The sequence below is a fragment of the Corythoichthys intestinalis genome, chromosome 11, assembly GCF_030265065.1.
Source record: "Corythoichthys intestinalis isolate RoL2023-P3 chromosome 11, ASM3026506v1, whole genome shotgun sequence".
NCBI lineage: Eukaryota > Metazoa > Chordata > Actinopteri > Syngnathiformes > Syngnathidae > Corythoichthys > Corythoichthys intestinalis.
In genome coordinates, this window is record NC_080405.1 from 52,357,095 (window position 1) to 52,378,405 (window position 21,311).

The window sequence follows — 21,311 nt, forward strand, 5'->3', positions numbered from 1 at the left end:
CATAATACAAAACAAGATGTTTACTCACTTCCTTGTAAGTCCAATGGTCCCACAGTAGTAGGGCTTGTTTTGGCCAATATCCACGGTGAATGGGAACCTTTTGAAACTCCAAAAAGGCGCACACGCCTCTCCCTCATACAGCAAGATTTTTCTGCAGCCGTTTGGCTTGCATATGCGAAAAATAAACGTATTCATCCGCAAAATCAGCTGAATCCTTAGTCCTTTTACACAACAGTACCGCTGTGTAGTGAAGAGGACGTCTTCATCCGTTCCGTACACGTCACAGCGCCCTCCTCCTCAATGCAAGACCGAAGCCGGAAGTCACTCATTTTCTGGGCGCGGGATTAAAAAAACTAAATAAATATAGCGATCGCTTCCACACACATCCAAGCGGTCCATATCATTCAGAAGCATAAAATACCGCGTCTATTATGAAATAAACATGCTTTTTCGTGTCACATGCACTTTAACCCTTTAACACCGAACGTGTCGGATGCGACACGTTTACACATATCATCTTTGAAGCATCGTAACGCTGTAATTACGTCACCCACGTGCCCCTGGTTGCTCTCGTTTGAAAGTACGGAAGTTGATGTCCACACTAGTTTTTATTTGAAGTCAATCAACAAATTAAAACGGGAGATAATGTCATTTGAGTTTTATAGTTTTATTGCACTCATATATATGCATTAAAACGCTGCATGGACCATGTGTCTATCTCCATATTTCCATCATTTCTTGTCCTTTTTTCAAAACCGAAAGCAGCACAAAAGACTACATATCCCAAGAGTCGTTGTGATGTCAAGAAGGACGAACCTAATGTGAACATTTTTAATGAATTGACGAGCAAGGCGCCAACTAAGGGAAAGGAGACACGCGTAGAAAGCAACGGCCGGTTGGAATGAGCGAGCGACTTTGAAACGTGCAGAAAGAATCGAAAACTAAATTTAGCGCAAGCTAATGCATTATTTCATTAACTCAAGGAATAGGATGAGCTGTATTTGTCATTGTTTTCCTCGGATCTGTCGGCGTCTCGGGGAGTAGAAGTGACAGCAGCGCGCAAACGGCGGATGAGTAGGCTGTGTGACGTTGTATGTGACGCAGTTTAGTGACATGTTCAAAAACAAACTTTATTGAGTGCGCAAAAAAAAAACAAAAAAAAAACTATTGGGTCGCATGCCTAAAAAAATTGAACTGAACTGAACAACTTGTCAATATTTTTGAAAATACTTTTTTTTCAATGTTTATCAATTTTTCTTCACTATGAATCTTTTCAATTTTTATATAGATGTGTGTTCGAGAAGCTTGATTGCACGTACATATATACCTTTGATAAGGTGATGGGTACAATACCTAACTTCACAGAGATAACCTCCAAACCCTTTTTGTGTTGGATAATATATATGATTTTTTTCTCACTATTTTGCACTGTACATAACATGTTTTGACCATAGTATGTGTGAAGGCCAAAAACGCCTATGGCCATAGCTGCTGTTTGTGTTGAATTGTCAAACATAAAACTATTCAATCTTATTTTTTTCTGTTGAATGTTTATCCTAGCAAGTTAAATAAATATTATCAAGCTTCAAAACGGTTGGTCGAGCATGTTTGGTTGTCAGCGGGACTTCAACATTACAAATTTTGAAAAAAGATTTTTTTGTTGTTGTCTTTTTGGGTCCAAAAAGTGGATTAAAGTTGGTCAGTGAAGAAAACAACAGTTTGGACATGAAGTTCAAGGCATCCTGAAAAAAAGGGACCCAACTTGGTGATTGTGAACAGTTTTTTCTTTGAAAAATAAAGGCAACATCAAAGGCATGCAAATTCGGCTTAGGTGTTAAAGGGTTAAACGTCAGATTAAAAGACATTTTTTCCTCATCTGCGCTTTGCAAAATTGTCGTATAGAGTCGAATCGTCTCAAAATATGATAAATTTCAAAATCAATTTTATGCTCCGCCCTTTTGTTCTTCGGACTAGAAATGATTAAAGCCAGAAAAATGTAGAACCATGAATTCTGACTGGATGGATCAGCACTCATGGGGCCTTTCCAATGACCAAAATGCTCATAAGGAACACCATAATAAAGAAGATCCACATGAAGAACCTATCCATCACTTTAGCGATCTTCTTCCACTCGGCCCCCTTGGCGCACGTGGCCCTTTGCTCACGGAAGCAATTTGCGATGTACTCGACGTTGCGCACCAATTTGGGGTCCCCGCCGAAAATGCCGTTGCCGTGACGACAGAACACACAGGGACCGAACGTTACCACTGGGCTTTGGTTTAGGGGTTTTTTGTCTTCAGGGCAGCAAGGTGGATTTTTATCCATTGGGGAGTAGGGAACTTTTTGTTCATCTTTACAACAGTCGCCTGACGAAATCTTTCCATTGGAGTTTTCGTACTTTCCGAGCGGAAAGGTATTGAAGAGGCTTCTCTCCGCCCTGGTGAGGTGTTGCTGAGGCTTGATTTTGGGGTGTTGCTGCGGCGTCGGGGTCTGGGGCTTCTTTGGAACCTGCCGTTTTTCTCGACTACATCCCGCCTGGCCGTTGGCGCTGCATTGTCGATTGAGGTCGTCCTTAGTCGAGGACGGAGAGGCGCAATTCTCGCCCACTTCGTACACGCAGAAGATCTTGGACATGTAGTCGATGATGAGGACTTTTGCCCAGCGGGGGACGGGTTTGGCCTCGGGACCGCAGAAGTGGATGTTCATGATGAAGATGGTGAGGGAGGTGGAGGCTGTGACCATGGTCATGGTGGCGATGTAGTACTTGCCTGTGGAACACAACATGGTGACATTTCAAAGCATCTCATTATCTAGAAAAAATACTCAATTTAGAATCCATGAAATCTTTTGATTGCTATTGAAATCATCAATACTGGGAATGGAATTTTTTTGTTTTTACAGAAATTTTGGGTGCAGAATTCAGAACATCAATTTTTGAGGAACCAATAGGATCACTGTTTATGACTCTTTCATGCACAATTTAGAATTCTTTTTTAACCTACACGGTAATCATTTAACCCAAGGGCGCTGAAAGATGAGCATTCATAGCCAGTCTTCCCAGTTTGAATCGAATTGGATGTCTATCCTTGTCATGGCATGCAATACTATGAAAAAAAAGATCAACTTTATAGTGGTGCTTGGGGCTGTGATGAGTGTGTATTTTTAATCATTATAATTTCATTATTTTTTTAAATTAACATTGTATTAATATATTTATAATTATCAAAATGGTTTATAAATATATAATCATCATCAAATCATCATGTTTTTTTAAATGGCAAAGAAAATAGTTATTTGCCCGATAAAGGAATAAAGGTTTTATATGTAAAAAAAAATAAAATAAAATAAAATAATAAAGTACAATAAAATAATTTAAAAAAAAACAAAATAAACAATAACATGAAATATTATTATAAGAATTGCTACTACTTGAGTTATTCTATATGACTAAAAATAAACACGTCCTCAATAAAGGGTTAAAGTACTTAAGTGTAAAAAAAAAAAAAAAAAAAAAAAAAAAAAAACATATTTTATATAGTTTCATTTTAAACTAATTACTTTAGTTTTTTTAATTAACAAATTTTATTAAAATGGTATTCATATATAAATTTATTTATAGTAAAAAAAAATTACAATAAGTAATAATAATAAATAATTACAATAAATAAGTACAGGAAAATAAGATAAAATAATAATAATTTTTAAAAAAAGCAATAACACTTTCATTTATTTCATTATTTTTTTAAATTAAAATGGTATTAATTCATAAATGTATTTATAATAAAATTATAATATTTTTAAAAGAACAATAAAATAAAAAATAATAAACAATATTTTAAATATATATATATATATTGCTGATATAGAATTGCTAAAGAATGGCTAATATTTAAATTATTTTAAATGACCAAAAAAAAGGTCTTAAGTGTAAAAAAATGCATATATATTTTATATAATTTCATTTTAAATTCATTCATTTAGTTTTTATTAAAATGGTAATAATTTATCAATTTATGTATAGTAAAAACAATCAAAATAAATAATCATAATAAATCATTTGAAAAGTACAAATAAAGTCAAATGAAATAATAAAAAAAAAAACAAATAAGCAATAACACCAAAAATATATTTATGAAATTATTTTTTAAAAAACAACAACAAAATAAACAATAACATTCAATATATATATAAATATATATACAGTGTGTGTGTGTGTGTGTGTGTGTATTTAATAAGATTAATAAGAAAAATTGCTAATATTTCAATAATTTTAAATGACCAAAAATAGTCATTTACTCTACAAAGGGTTAAAGGTCTGCAAAGGAAAAAAGTACGTACAGTAAGTAAGGTAAGTAAAAACTATAATTAAAAAAATATTAAAAAAAAAAAAAGTTTTGAAATCAACACCCAAAAACAAGTTAAAAACAGCTGTTATACCTACAAAAACCGAATTTATTTGTTTAAAACTGTCACCCAATCCAATCCCTTACCAATCAAAGGCACGCTCTCCGAGGGAGGCATACTCTCGGCCACCATGAGCTGGAAAACGGTGAGCGCCAGAAGCACCGTCACGCCTAAGGAAACCTTCTCCCCCGAGTCTGCCGGCAGGTAGAATCCGAGAGGAGCCAAAAAGGAGATGAGGAAGCACGGGACGAGGAGGTTGAAGATGTAAAAGGAGGAGCGTCGCTGCAGCAGCACGGTGTAGGTGATGTCGGGGTACGGGTCGGCGCAGCAGCCGTACATGATGACATTCTTGGTCGCCGGCATGCCGTGGCACTCCCACTCCACGTTCGTGACGAAATCGGAGAGGTCGCCGCTGTCCATGCCCATGAAGATGTCCACCTGAAACCATGTTGAAGAGGATGCGTGCAACCAGTGAGCGTTTAAAGCAGGGGTGTCAAATGTACGGCCTGAGAACTTAACACTTCCAAGGATTTCAAGGACCTGTACGAACCCAGTGTATATACAAAATCACATTGGTGCTGTAAAACTGTAGATTTGCAGGATCGAGGGTGTGCACTACTGCGATTAGGTGATTTTAGGAACCGTAGTTACAGTAATTTTCGCACTATAAGGCGCACCTGACTATAAGCCGCTACCCACCAAATTTGGCACAAAAACGGCATTTGTTCATAGATAAGCCGCACTGGTCTATAAGCCACAGCTGTCCCCACTGTATTATGGGATATTTACACCAAAAGATATTAACCAGTAAAAAAAAAAATTGACAGCGGCATCATTAGACTATCATATGTCCAAATGAACCAGCATGAAGCTTTGAGCCAATTGGCTGCAGAACGTCATTGCTTCAAGAAGCTTCATTTGGCCTTCATTGCTCCTTGATGGAGACCGTCAACCTCTGCTGCCACCTGCTGGCAACACTTTTGTTGTCCAACATGCCTCCTAGCATGCATTGCAGGGCTACTTATGTAAATAACAATCAAAATTCATGTTCTGTGCTAATTATTTCTTCACTTAATGTTCCAGTTGTTTCATTAATTGCTAGTTATGGCATCTGGTAACACTTTATTTGACAGTGACGCCGTATGACTGTCATTAGACAATCATAATTATGACATGACACTGTCAGGAGCATGAATAAATGCTGAAACAGATGTCACTTGGTATCATCCGGCAAATTATCTCACTTTTGAATGGATGTAAAAGATCCGAGCTGGACATAAATGGAGTTAGTGACATAATTTCCCGGATGACACTTAATGACATAAGCATTCAGTAATGCCCATGATAGTGTCATGTCATAATTATGACGGTCTTATGACAGTGTTATGGCGCCGCTGTTAAATAAATTACCTATTAACCCAAATAAATCAACAGATAAGCCGCACTGGACTATAAACCGCAGGATTCAAAATGAAGGGAAAAAGTAGCGGCTTATAGTCCGAAAATTACGGTATACATTCTTTTCATTCGCTGTCTTCTAGTCAAAATGGATTGATTGAAAAATCACCAAATGCACCGATAATCACCTATATTTTCAGGACCAATAGCAATATTTAACATATCATTCAAGTTTTTGCTCAAAATAACGACTTCAATAAATTTGATTTAGTGCAATTTTGACATGTTCCCAACAGCTAATAAATAAATCAATTTTCACATCAGAAACTTAGCGCTTGAGGAAAGCATGCAGAATCATCTTAATTTTACTCAACGGAAGCAAAATTAGCATTTTTCTGTGTGGTGGAAAACACAGACAAGACTGAAAAAGCAGTTTCTGCTCTTGCACCCCTGTTTAAGATAAACTGCTGTATTTTAAGCCAAAAACTCTGTTGTGTTTGATAGAACAATATGTCTATATGCTGCCATAGCAGTTTCATGGCGCATTATGCCCCAAAACTATTTTCAATTTGTCCTTTTTACCCTGGAGACCCCCCGTGACCCCCGTCATCCCAACCATAAAAAGAAGGTCAGTAGATCGTTTTAGTTTGAGTATCTGCCGATCCCGATATTTCCCGATCCGATTGCTTTTTTTTGCTCCCGATTCAATTCCAATCATTCCTGATAATTTTTCCCGATCATATACATTTTGTCAATGCATTAAGAAAAAAATGAATAAAACTCGGACGAATATATGCATTCAACTTACAGTACATAAGTACTGTATTTGTTTATTATGACAATAAATCATCAAGATGGCATTTACATTATTAACATTCTTTCTGTGAGAGGGATCCACGGATAGAAAGACTTGTGACTTTGTATATTGTGACTAAATATTGTCATCTAGTGTATTTGTTGAGCTTTCAGTAAATGATACTGCAGCCATGCCCAAATGCATGATGGGACGTGGAACCATGACTGCGTAGTGCTACCAATTGATATATCTTCTCTGCGTTGGGAAATAACATAAGGAGTTAAGAAAAAGATCAATTACTACCTTGCTGCCCCACATTGCTCCCCATGATATTTCTAATCGTAGGGAGAGGGATTGTAAGGCTTTAGCCAATTAAATAAAGGCTCTGAAGACTGCCAAAATTCACTCTATTCATTTTACGCTGCCTTTTATCTCTCTATATAGGTAAAACGGCGCCATTACAGATGGAGCACGACAATGCGTGAGTGGGTCGTGCAGCGCATGCATTAATTGCGTTAAATATTTTAACGTGATACATTTTTTAAAAAATTAATTACCGCCGTTATTGGGATAAATTTGATAACCCTACCTTAAGCCTAAGCTAAAGACTCTGGATGAGTTTAACATATTATGTCTGTAACGTTAAATACAATTAGAAAAAAAAAAAAAATATATATATATATATATATATATATATATATTAAAAAAAGGCATGGCCGATATTTTTTTGCCAATTCCGATACTTTGAAAATGATGTGATCGGGTCTGATTGATCGGCATCCTAATCGATCGGGAGATCTCTATCAGTAATTATATTTATGTTTCGAAATGCCTATCATTTTAAGCTTAGAATCATTAACTAATGTCTAATTTTTTTTTTTTTTTTTAAAAAGACTCACTGATTGGCGATGGGGCAGCGTAGGGTCGGTTTCCCACAGGCTTACACTCACAAGGGATTCACACGATTACTGGTTTCTAGATCACTGAGCTGATTTGTGTACACTCCACCCCTCCCAAACACTTATCTTATAGACCACCCCCTCTTCTTTCCCTGGTCAACAGGCCCCCCACATGGTGTCAACCCGAAATACATCTGGCTGACAATAGCACCAACATATTCATAGTTAGTGTAAGCGTTTGATGTATTTCTTGTTCTTGTTTGTTTCTTTTCTTTCTTTTGTGTTTCTTCTGTTCCCCCATAACCCCGTCCTGTTCACTGCTTTGTCTTAATAAATGAGGTATGTTGAATGATCACAATGCGAGAATGTTATACTCTCAATGTGAAACATTAAAACTGCTCAGACCAACCGGACACTTAGATTCCCATTCTCCGCTGAACAGGACAGGTTTATGAATGCAAAACAGTCTAAATTCTTGGTTAAAAGCAAAAAAACGGGCCGTTATTGTTCATTGTACGTAAATATTTCAAGCCAAAGTAACACTAATTGTATCCATTTTATTTTTGTTCACGTTTCAAAATGCTTGCATGGTGCTATTTAATATGATAATTACCTTGAATCCTTGACCAAATCAATCTTGAGACACTCCTACCTGCTTGTATGCAGTAAAACCTTCGTCCTATTTCCACCTAAATCCGGCGTTAGAACACAATGTGTGTTTTAAGTTGAAAATTCATGTAAATAAATGCTTACATCGCGCAATTGCTATAGATATGAACGTAAAACAGTCTAGATTCTTGGTTAAAAGCATAAAACGGGCAGTTATCGTTCATTTTACGTCAATATTTCAAGCAAAAGTTACAGTATTGTGTAATCCAACAAGGCGGCCGTCACGAAATAAAGAGCTTTTTAAGTTGAAAATCCTTGTAAATAAAAGCTTAAATCGTGGAATTTTCTATAGATATGAATGCAAAACAGTCTAAATTCTTGGTTAAAAGCAAAAAACGGGCCGTTATTGTTCATTGTACGTAAATATTTCAAGCCAAAGTAACACTAATTGTATCCATTTTATTTTTGTTCACGTTTCAAAATGCATGCATGGTGCTATTTAATATGATAATTACCTTGAATCCTTGACCAAATCAATCTTGAGACACTCCTGCCTGCTTGTATACAGAAAAACATTTTTTCAATTTCCACCTAAATCTGGCGTTAGAACACAGCGTGTGTTTGAGTTTATCACAGTAAAAGCCAACTCAACGTTATGTCTGGGTTCTCCCCTACGGGAAGGCGTGGCGCAATGTCTGTGGGAGCTTTCTTGTCAACTGATGGTGGAGTCTATGTACCTGGTTTCCATTGTATGTCCAGGATCCGAAAGTAAGGTTACATTCCTGTCTGTCGAAGGGAAAGTAAGAGACGTCGACCACGCAGGAGCTCTTGGTGATGGCGGGAGCGTCCCAGGTGATCTCTCCGTTGTAACGCAGCTTGACATTGGTGTCCATAGGTCCGGACAAGGCGTCATCAGCCCTGGACGAACACAGAGAGAACGTCAAAATAGCTCAATCAGATCCTGTTGTCAGTTCGTTGTACTGGAGAGTATGTTGAAGCTGAAAACAGTTGTTCTCGATCCAACTGTTTTGATTGTTGAAACAAAGTACATGACAGGCAGGATAGTGTTTGGTAAGCAAAAAGTGTATAAGTTATTAGTTGTGGGTAGAGATGTCCCGATCGATCGGGTCCGATCATGTCATTTTTAAAGTATCGGAATAGGCAAACATATCGGACATGCCTTTTTTAAAATATATATGCTGTATATTTTTTAATGAAATCGTTTTCTAATTGTATTTAACGTTACAGACATAATATGTTACATTCATCCAGAATCTTTAGTTTTGGCTTAAGGTAGGGTTATCAAATTTATCCCAATAATGACGGTAATTAATTTTAAAAAAAATATATCACGTTAAAATATTTAACGCAATTAATGCATGCGCTGCACGACCCACTCACGCATTGTTGCACTCAATCTGTAATGGCCCCATTTTACCTATATAGAGAGCTAAAAGGCAGCGTAAAATGAGTAGAGTGTATTTTGGAAGCCTTTTTTTAATTGGCTAAAGCCTACAATCCCTCTCCTTACGATTAGAAATATCGTGGGAAGCAATGTGGGGAAGCAAGGTAGTAATTGATCTCTTTCTTAACACCCTATGTTATTTCCCAACGCAGAGAAGATCTATCAATTGGTAGCCCTACGCACAGTCATGGTTCCAACTTCCCATCATGCATTTGGGTTGAATGGCTGCAGTATCATTTACTGAAAGCTCAACAAATACACTAGATGGCAATATTTAGTCACAATATACAAAGTCACATTTGTCCTTTAAGAATTACAAGTCTTTCTATCCGTGGATCTCTTTCACAGAAAGAATGTTAGTAATGTAAATGCCATCTGGAGGATTTATTGTCATAATAAACAAATACAGTACTTATGTACTGTATGTTGAATGTATATATTCGTCCGAGTTTTATTCATTTTTTTCTTAATGCGTTGCCTAAATGTATATGATCGGGAAAAATTATCGGGAATGATTGGAATTGAATCGGGAGCAAAAAAAAAGCAATCGGATTGGGAAATATCGGAATCGGCGGATACTCACACTAAAACAATTGGGATCAGATCGTGAGCAAAAAAACATGATCGGAACAACCCTAGTTGTGGGAACTCTCCCAATATGGTACAATTTGCGATACAATGCTCACGGTGGTGATGATCTCACAGTATGGCAATACGACAATTATTAACACATACGGTCAGTCTCTGCCATGTAAGCAATATTTAAATATAGTAATGCTCATTTGGCACACAGAAAGAAAACAGAGCATTCTCAGGCTTGCCCCCAACTCCATTTTATTGTTTTTAGGACTGTTTTCAAGCCCGCCTCTTCCCAGGAAGCCGAGTTCAAGCTAGGCGCTAACGCTAATGTACAGCTCCATCGCTGCCGTCCTCCATGCCTCAGGCTCTTTGCTGACGTTATTGCTGCGTGAATTCCGATTTGGGAGACTGGACAGTTCAGACCACCGCCACATTCTGGAAAACTGTGGCCCAGATCAGATTTTAACCACATACAATCGTGACCCAGATCGGATTTGAAATGATCCATTTTTATGTGACCTGTACCATTCAGACCGTCAAATTATTGCCCCACTGGAGTCGGAAAAACACGAAAAAAAAAAAAACAGATTTGTGCATTAAAACCTGCAGTATGAACATAGCCTAGTATTCTAGTATAGTATTCTATAAAGACCAAAATTGTTTTTCAAGGTTTGATTTTCCCCCGATTTTTTGTGACTTTTTGCTGTTTTTGTGTTTTTCCTGTTTTTTTTTTTTTTGTTTAAGGTATGCATACATTTCTGATTATTTTCTTTAATTTTTTTGCAGTTTTTGTGGGTTTTCTTTTACAGTTTTTCAGGTTTGACAAAGTTTCAAGATTATTTTTCAGTTTTTATTTTTCGTTTTAGCAGTTTTTGTGCCATTTTTGGGGGGCGATTTTCCATGGATATCTGTATATGCAGGAGGTTTTTAGCATTCACAGCCAGTCGAAATGAATTGGACGTCTAGCACCGCCAATACCAGCCAATGAGTTAACAAGGAATTGACCCAAATTCCCGCAAATTAATAGTAAGTAGAGATGCCGATCGATCGGGTCCGATCACGTCATTTTCAAAGTATTGGAATCGGCAAAAAAATATCAGCCATGCCTTTTTTTGATATATATATATATATATATATATATAATTTTTAAAAATTAAAACGTTTTCTAATTGTATTGTCTGTGTTACAGACATAATATGTTACACTCATCCCGAGTCTTTATTTTAGGTTTAAGGTAGAGTTATCAAATTTATCCCGATAACAGCGGCAATTAATTTTTAAAAAAAATGTATCACATTAAAATATTTAACGCAATTAATGCATGCGCTGCACGACCCACTTGGGCATTGTCGCGCTCAATCTGTAATGGTGCCGTTTTACCTATATAGAGAGATAAAAGGCAGCGTACAATGAGTAGACTGAATTTTGGCAGCCTTTGGAGCCTTTTTTAATTGGCTAAAGCCTTACAATCCCTCTCCCTACGATTAGAAATATGGGAAGCAATCTGGGGAAGCAAGGTAGCAATTGATCGTTTTCTTAACACCTTATGTTCTTTCCCAACACAGAGAAGATATATCAATTGGTAGCACTACGCACAGTCATGGTTCCTCTTCCCATCATGCATTTGGGCATGGCTACAGTATCATTTACTGAAAGCTCAACAAATACACTAGATGGCAATATTTAGTCACAATATACAAAGTCACAAGTCTTTCTATCCGTGGATCCCTCTCACAGAAAGAATGTTAATAATGTAAATGCCATCTTGAGGATTTATTGTCATAATAAACAAATACAGTACTTATGTACTGTATGTTGAATGTATATAAAAAAACATGATCGGAACAACCCTAATTGTAAGTGAACAAAAATCTACAGGAAGTGTTAATGTTTGGGTGCCATTGTCGGCGCGAGATGTCTAGCGCAGTTAATGGCAGACAATGAGTTAGCATAAAGCTTGGTAGCAACCTGTTGTTCTCTCAATAAAACAATACATCGATTCATAGCAGTAGCGTATCGAAAACTTACTGGGATACAAAATATTATGGTATTACAATCATCGATATATTGTCACACCCCTTACGAGTGATCGTAGCGTGAGTGACATAAGGACATACTTGTTATAGAGGACAAGGTCGGGTCTCCACACAAGGTTGCTGGGGATGTGGATGACCTCCAGTCCGTCGTAGTCCTCTTTATTCCACTTCAGGTAAGCGTCATGCCACTTCTGTCTTATCCAGAGATAGGCGATTAACACCTGGTTCCTCTCGTCCTGCAAGCACGACAATTCACCAGCTTAAAAACGTTCAGTCTTCCCTGATGTGTGGCTTTAAATGTCTAACTTCCGGTACAAGCAAAGACACAAAGTTGTTGTGTACAACTGCCAAGTGGTTGATCAGTGCAATCTGACACAGCAGTAGACCTGAAGATGAACTTGATCCAGCTAAGTAACAGTAGGCCTGACCATGTACTTTTTCATAAATTATCATCATGATGGATTTTTTTGTTCATCTCCTGTAAACTGGTTCAACTGTATTGTTTGTAATTTCCAGGTTCCATTCCTACGCAGGTGACATAACCCGAATATCCGTGTAACCCTTTAAATACCCCTAAATCTAAAAATAACTATCCAAAACATGTATGATATGTCATTGTACTGTCCTCGCCAAGATGTTGGAGCTAAGTCCTACCCAGCTAGCAAGATATAACTGGAGCGGACATGGGCCAGATGTACTGCAAATTTCGGCCCACTTTCGTAAAAAAGATGCGCCCTAGTGTCTTTTCGAACAATGGCCCAAACTCAGTAGGGAGTCACTTGCCGGACCAGCAACCAGTGTGGGGCCAGAACTGGTCCAAAGTAGCTTACACTACATTAATGTATGACCCGGATGCATAGGCGGATCTACTGTTCAGGCGAAGTAAACGATCACCTTAGGCCCCTAACCAGTAGGGAGCCCCCAACCAGCTGCCCTTGCCCCAACGAGCAGCAGCCCCAACCATTCGTCATGTATAATTATGTCAGCAAACCAAACAAATAAATAACAAAACAAAAAAGCCATTTGAATGTGGAATTTATAGTACCCCCCCCCCTACGCACTACAATGGACTGTTCCACGACGACGAACTGAGTATCAGTCGCTTAGCTTCATTCAGCACTGTTTAGCATTGCTTAGCTTAGCTCCGCTAGCTGTTGGTTAGCTTCACTGAGCTCTTCCGCGGTTTTCACGCCACCAAGCTAGCTATTTTTACAGCTCACTAGCTACTTTGCACATCGGCTATCGTTTATTTCGAACACATGAGCGAACGTGCTCTCCATGAGAGCCGGCCTCTTTTAACTTTCTTAATCTTTTTCACACCGAACATAAAATATACAACAGCACACCCTGTGGCGAAACAATGTAGTACAGTTCCAATCAGTCATAGAATTACACCCAACAGCTGGTTAACAGCAAAAGCACGTCATGTTCGTCATATAAATAACGATAATTTCTGGAGTTAAACCTACATAATTCAGAATTAATATTATATTATGTTCAGTAAATACGACTTAATACAGATTCTACACTAAGAATAGCTTTCAAATGACACTCTTCATGACAAATATGATTGGCAATGAATAATTATTATAATTATTATACTACTATTATATATAGTAGTATACTATAATAATATTGCTAGAATTTTTTAAAGAATTGTTTTGAATAATGTTGGAAATCTTTCGTGTTCTGAAAAGTGTTCTGAATCTGTTTACTTTCTATTCTTTTGCACTAGTAAATGCTATCAGCATTTCACCTAATTGTTTATTTGTGATTAATTATTGTTATTTACATAATTATTTGTACTTTGATAAAGAATTTAAGTGTTCCAAAATAGTTTTGTGAATTAATGAGCGTCAACAAAAATTTCATTGCTAAATTAGTAAAAAAAAGAAAATTATTCGTAGGGTTGTTCCGATCATGTTTTTTTTGCTCCCGATCCGATCCCGATCGTTTTAGTTTGAGTATCTGCCGATCCCGATATTTCCCGATCCGATTGCTTTTTTTTGCTCCCGATTCAATTCCAATCATTCCCGATAATTTTTCCCGATCATATACATTTTGGCAATGCATTAAGAAAAAAACGAATAAAACTCGGACGAATATATACATTCAAACTACAGTACATAAGTACTGTATGTGTTTATTATGACAATAAATCCTCAAGATGGCATTTACATTATTAACATCCTTTCTGTGGGAGGGATCCACGGAAAGAAAGACTTGTAATCCTTAAAGGATAAATGTGACTTTGTATATTGTGACTAAATATTGACGTCTAGTGGATTTTTATGAGCTTTCAGTAAATGATACTGCAGTCATTTAACTTCTGCCCAAATGCATGATGGGAAGTGCAACCATGACTGTGCATAATGGTGCCAATGATATATCTTCTCAGCGTTGGGAAATAAAATAGGGTGTTAGGAAAAAGATCAACCACATTGCTTCCCACGATATTTCTAATCATTGAGAAAGGGATTGTAAGGCTTTAGCCAAATCAAAAAGGCTTTAAAGTCTGCCAAAATTCTCACTACTCATTTTACTTAGCCTTTTAGCTCTGTATATGTAATACGGTGCCTTGAGTACGGTACCCTTCTCACCTTTTTAACCCCTGATTCATGAAGAGGGCCCCTGGATATGTTTGCCTTAGGCCCCAAAATTCCCAAGTCCGCCACTGCCCGGATGTGGCAAACATGTTACCAATCTGGACAAGATTTGTATCGAAACTCACCATATCCTTGATTTGCGATAGCGTGATCTGTAACGTGACGTTAAGTGCTCGGTCCGTGTCCTCCACCGGCCGCAGGGCACTGGTATAGTTTTCCATCAAATCATGGAGGAGCTTCTGGGCGTACTGACCCTGAGCTGAGTGAACCACTGCGGGTACAAAGATGACAACATATGTTAAGTTCTGGAGAGAACAAGTACATCCTTACTTTTGTGCAATTCTGTGCAGTAAATAGCAGTTTTAATTTTCTAGACAATTTGACTCGGGTGCAAATTTGATGACTCGTAACTCGTGAGACAATGACTCGAGACTCGACAAGCTGACTCGAAAAACTTAAATCGTAGATTGGTACCCACCTGCCAGTGATCCACTTGGAACACCTTAATGCTGGTTTACTTCCTGAAGACTATACTTCTTAGGATTTTTTTTGTTTTTTAACATTGATTTACATTGACACGGTGGTTTTCCTCAAAGATAAACCTGGGTACTTCGTGAGTTGGCTAAGGAACAATGGTGAAGGAATTGACTATCCTGTGACTCGACTTGTCTTTACAACCTTTGACTTAACACGACTCGTCTTTACAACCTTGTCATTCGGCTCAACTCGACATGACCTCGAGACTCGACTCGACGTAACGTAACCCCGTGACTCGACTTGACTTGCCGACAACAGGTAAGACTCGGGACTTACTTGTGACTTGGATCGTAGTAGGGCTGCAGCTATCGGTTATTTTAGTAGTCGATTAATTGATTAACTAGAACAATCGAGTAATCGGATAAGGAACATAAAAAATTAAAATACCTGAGCTGATCATCAAACGGAATGAAGAATTAATAAATAAGGATCTAAGTACAACAAAAGAACAACTGGCTAACTTACATAGCAAAAGTCCGCTAGCTTAAATGCTATATAATGCTAACTTTTTTATTTTACAATGCTCTTAACAAATGGTTCAGGCAATATACCTATAAACTAAATTACAAATGCATTAAAAAACGTCAGCTCAAACAAAAGCTTACGTTGGTCTTAACAAGGAGCAGCTGGATTCAGCCATGTGAAATGAGGCAGACCAAACACTTTCAAAATAAACCATTACAATGCCACTTCAATTAAACGAATACTCGAAGCAACAAAATTTAATTCGAATATATTTTTCTAATCCAGTGCTTCTCAATTATTTTCTGTTACGCCCCCCCAAGGAAGACGTAAATGTTTCGCGCCCCCCCCAACTCTCTGCCGCCACTGTAAATAGTATCATTCGTCTATATTACTATTATAAGTACGCCTCAGCCTAACATTGTGTCCTTTTTTTTTCTATTAAAGAAAAAAAGTAACATAGATCAACTTATAATAAAGTATAACTTTTTTAACATTGTGTTGCTTGTAACAGAAAAGACTTAACGCGCATCAATTTGCCTGAAGTTAAAAAAAAAAAAAAAAAAAAAAAAGTCACATCCAAACTGTAAAAATACACTCAAGGTACATTTTTGACCATTTGATACTGAAAAATAAAATGTAATAAAATCAGTAAATAATAACAAATTCAAATTGATTAGAAACATTTACTCTTCAGGACAACATGCCAAAAAATTTGACCGAAAAAAAACCAAAACTGAATAGAGGGGGGGGGGGGGGGGGGTCTTTGGACAGAAGGAAAGTTTTTATTTTCGCTGATTCACCACAGTGCTCACTGGTTTACTGATATAACACTGACAAAGCGGGACGATTGTGAAAATTGGCAGTATTCGGCACATTTTCGCTGAAAAATAGTCAAGCGGCTTATCAATGAGATTGAGGTCTAATGTCTTTAAGTGGCGTCTTAACTGATTTGGCTTCTACGCTATAATCATTTTTATACTCAGTAAACAGTGGTCTTTCCTCATTTTCCACTATATTAAAAGTCAAAGGCAAACGGCCCGAAAAAAGCGCATTCTCGGCGGCCGAGGGAGAACCGTAGGTGAGGGCGGTGGTCGTGACGATCCCAAGCCGAAAACGGCACTTCTCGGCCGGACACGTGAGAACCGAAGAAGACAGTGGGTCGCTGCGTGAGTCCAGCTCTGCATGAGTCTCTTCCGTGTGCTCTTGCTTACTTCAAAAATACTGCACGCACTTTGAAAATGAGAGCGCCACTGCCACCCACGGAGTGGATGTGCAAGTACACTTTATTCTAGTACGGCAAAAAAAAAAAAAAAAAAAAAAGCATGTTCCCCGAGGTCACTCGCGCCCCCCCTGGCATCGCTCTGCGCCCCCCTGGGGGGGCGCGCCCCACCATTTGAGAAGTACTGTTCTAATCGAATACTCGAGTTGATCGATTAATCGTTGCAGCACTAGATCATAGTAACTCGTGCAATTGTCCATTATTTTCTACAGTGTGAGGGTAAGAAAGCAATACAGTGGGACTAACAAGTATTTAGTCAACCACCAACTGTGCAAGTTCTCCTACCTGAAAATATTCGAGGCCTGTAATTGTCAACATGGGTAAACCTCAACCATGAGAGACAGAATGTGGAAAAAAAAAAAAAACAGAAAATCACATTGTTTGATTTTTAAAGAATTTATTTGCAGATCATGGTGGAACATAAGTATTGGGTCAATACCAAAAGTTCATCTCAATACTTTGTTATGTACCCTTTGTTGGCAACAACGGAGCCCAAACGTTTTCTGTAACTCTTCACTAGCTTTTCACACACTGGTGCTGGTATTTCGGCCCATTCCTCCATGCAGATCTCCTCTAGGGCAGTGATGTTTTGGGATTGTCATTGGGCAACACGGACTTTCAACTCCCTCCACAGATTTTCTATGGGGTTGAGATCTGGAGACTGGCTAGGCCACTCCAGGACCTTGAAATGCTTCTTACGAAGCCACTCCTTTGTTGCCCTGGCTGTGTGTTTGGGATCATTGTCATGCTGAAAGACCCAGCCACATCTCATCTTCAACGCTCTTGCTGATGGAAGGAGATTTTCACTCAAAATCTCTCGATACATGGCCCCATTCATTATATCCTTTACACAGATCAGTCGTCCTGGTCCCTTTGCAGAAAAACAGCCCCAAAGCATGATGTTTCCACCCCCATGCTTCACAGTGGGTATGGTGCAATTCAGTACTCTTTTTTTCCTCCAAACACGAGAACCGTGTTTCTACCAAAAAGTTCTATTTTGGTTTCATCTGACCATAACACATTCTGCCAGTCCTCTTCTGGATCATCCAAATGCTCTCTAGCGAACCGCAGACGGGCCTGGACGTGTTCTTTCTTCAGCAGGGGGACACGTCTGGCAGTGCAGGATTTGAGTCCCTGGCAGCGCATTGTGTTACTGATAGTAGCCTTTGTTACTGTGGCCCTAGCTCTCTGTAGGTCATTCACTAGGTCCCCCCGTGTGGTTCTGGGATTTTTGCTCACCATTCTTATCATTTTGACGCCACGGGGTGAGATCTTGTATGGAGCCGCAGATTGAGGGAGATTATCAGTGGTCTTGTATGTCTTCCATTTTCTAATAATTGCTCCCACAGTTGATTTCTTTACACCAAGCGTTTTACCTATTGCAGATTCAGTCTTCCCGTCAGTGTTCTTCGACAGGTCTTTGGTCTTGGCCATAGTGCAGTTTGGCATGTGACTGACTGAGATTGTGGACCGGTGTCTTTTATACCGATAATGAGTTAAAACAGGTGCAATTAATACAGGTAACGAGTGGAGCCTCGTTAGACCTAGTTAGAAGAAGTTAGACCTCTTTGACAGCCAGAAATCTTGTTTGTTTGTAGGTGACCAAATACTTCTTTTCCACTCTAATTTGCAAATAAATTCTTTAAAAATCAAACAATGTGATTTTCTGTTTTTTTTTCCACATTCTATCTCTCATGGTTGAGGTATACCCATGTTGACAATTACAGGCCTCTCTAATATTTTCAAGTAGGAGAACTTGCACAATTGGTGTTTGACTAAATACTTATTTGGCCCACTGTAAGTATCACTGAAATACAAAAGAATCCATTTTTAAGTTGAGCAACTGTTCTAAGCCTTACCTGACGGTAGCAGCATGGCCAGGCAAAGTACAGGTATTTGAATCATCTTGTCCAAGTGGGAGATGGAAGGAAAGGAAATAGTAACTTTTAGCCTACATGATTCCTCTTGTGAAGATGTCCCAACGCTGATCCATTGACCTGCCTCGGGACCTGGAGCGGGCCCGGAGCTGAGGACCCGCAATCGACGCTGACAGTGACACTGGGGCTATCACGTAACTCAGCGGCAACCGACCGAGAGAAATAGGATGCCCGCCGGTAACCACCTCGCTGCATGTTGTTGAAGAGAAGTGCCTAAAAAGACGTCATCAGTATCGGGGAGTACTAAGAAAAAATGAGTGTGCAGTAATTTAGAGTGAAAATAAGTAGGGCTGTGAGACGATTAAAATTTTTAATTGAGTTACAGTTTAAAAATTAATCGTAATTAATCACAATTCAAACTATCTATAAAATATGCCATATTTTTCTGTAAATTATTGTTGGAATGGAAAGATAAGACACAAGACGGATATATACATTCAACATATGGCACATAAGTACTGTATTTGTTTATTATAACAATAAATCCAAAAGATGGCATTAAAATGATTAACATTCTGTTAAAGCGATCCATGGATAGAAAGACTTGTAGTTCTTAAAAGAAAAATGTTAGTACAAGTTATAGAAATTTTATATTAAAACCCCTCTTAATGTTTTCATTTTAATAAAATGCGTAAAATTTTCAAACAAAAAATGAACTAGTAGCTCGCCATTGTTGATGTCAATAATTACACAATGCTCATGGTGCTGAAAGCCATAAAATCAGTCGCACCCAAGCGCCAGCAGAGGGCAACAAAACACCAAAAGACACAAGTAAGTATGACACTGTGCTGTCATTTTAATCTGTTTGAGTGGGGCATGTGCGTTAAATATTTTAACGTGATTAATTTAAAAAAATTAATTACCGCCCGTTAACGCGATAATTTGGACAGCCTAGTTTTAATATAAAATTATTATAACTTGTACTCAAATTTATCTTTTAATAACTACAAGCCTTTCTATCCGTGGATCCCTTTAACAGAAAGAATGTTAATAATGTTAATGCCATCTAGTGGATTTATTGTTATAATGAACAAATACAGTATTTATGTACAGTATGTTAAATGTTCATGTCCGTATATTGTCTTATCTTTCCATTCCAACAATAATTTACAGAAAAATATGGCATATTTTATAGATTTAAACCCCTCTGTATGTTTTCGTTTCATTAAAATTTGTAAAATTTTCAATCAAAAAATAAACTCACCATTGTGGAAGGTAGTGATTGAAATACAGGGCGAGTTTTAAATTAAGAAGAGATCTAGCCAAGTTTTCCTAGTGCGTTTTGCCCCTATTATAACAATAAATCAACAAGATGGCATTAACATTAACATTCTGTTAAAGCGATCCATGGATAGAAAGACTTGTAGACCCATAAAATCAGTCGCACCCAAGCGCCAGCAGAGGGCGACAAAACACCAAAAAACACAAGTAACAAGTGGACATGACACTGTGCTGTCATTTTAATCTGTTTGAGCGGGGCATGTGCGTTAAATGCGTCAAATATTTTAACGTGATTAATTTAAAAAATTAATTACTGCCCATTAACGCGATAATTTTGACAGCCCTAAATATAAGTAATATTTTGTATGTTTTCAAGAACAGTATCAGCATAAGCTGATACCACACTGCCGGGTATCGGTATCGGGAGCCAAAAAAGTTGGTTCAACACTACAATTTGTCAGGAAATTCTAGGGATTGAAGGAGATAGGCACCATCTAACTGTTTGCATTATTCTAACACACTCAATATAATAAATTTGGGAATAGTATCTTTTATCGTATTTACCTATCGACTGTTTGTATTACTCTAACACAATATAATCCATCAGGGAATAGTATCGTTTCTTGTATTTACTGTTTGACTGTTTGTATTACACAAACACACCCAATATAAAATAAATAGCAGTTATACCATAGTTTAAAGAAAACAAGCAGAATATAGGGCATAAAAATACATGACACCTTCTTATCACGGAAGCCCAACGTATGCGTCACGCAAATGACTAAGCAAGATTGACGCTGACAAGCCCACGTCTGCACCACCAACTCTCGCAATCAGTTCTCGCAGACAGTCCAGAACAAATGGCGGGACGCCCCGTCCCAATGTAAGAGTTGTTATGGATTTGTATAATTCCACTTGTTCACGTTAGAAGGCACAATAGCGCCCCCAACTCATGCGGTGACAATAAATAGCTGGGCGCGTCGCAGATGGCGCCAGTTGTATTTTGTCATCAGCAAAGGTGAGTTGGATAGCATTGATAAGTTGCTATTAGCTTAGCGCCAAAGAGCTAACCATTTTTAA

General features: G+C 38.0%; 1 protein-coding gene across 1 annotated transcript; it reads right to left on the bottom strand.

Annotated features, from left to right (window-relative positions):
- Positions 1-134: 134 nt before the first annotated feature.
- On the bottom strand, positions 135-19,259 carry LOC130924096 (neuronal acetylcholine receptor subunit alpha-9-II). Its single transcript, XM_057850434.1, has 6 exons — positions 18,933-19,259; positions 14,918-15,063; positions 12,268-12,422; positions 8,844-9,024; positions 4,491-4,842; positions 135-2,768 (listed from the first exon to the last, which is right to left on the bottom strand). The coding sequence occupies exons 1-6, from the start codon at positions 18,976-18,978 to the stop codon at positions 2,032-2,034; spliced, it is 1,617 nt and encodes a 538-aa protein (XP_057706417.1). The 5' UTR covers positions 18,979-19,259; the 3' UTR covers positions 135-2,031.
- Positions 19,260-21,311: the final 2,052 nt, after the last annotated feature.

What these genes read in the sequence shown, in the direction of transcription:
- LOC130924096 (XM_057850434.1), bottom strand. Translation starts at nt 18,978, where the DNA reads ATGATTCAAATACCTGTACTTTGCCTGGCCATGCTGCTACCGTCAG. An exon ending in GGCCATGCTGCTACCGTCAG is followed by an intron (nt 15,064 to 18,932) that starts GTAAGGCTTAGA and finishes TTGTACCCGCAG; the next exon opens with TGGTTCACTCAGCTCAGGGT. An exon ending in GGAGAGCGTGCCTTTGATTG is followed by an intron (nt 2,769 to 4,490) that starts GTAAGGGATTGG and finishes TGTGTTCCACAG; the next exon opens with GCAAGTACTACATCGCCACC.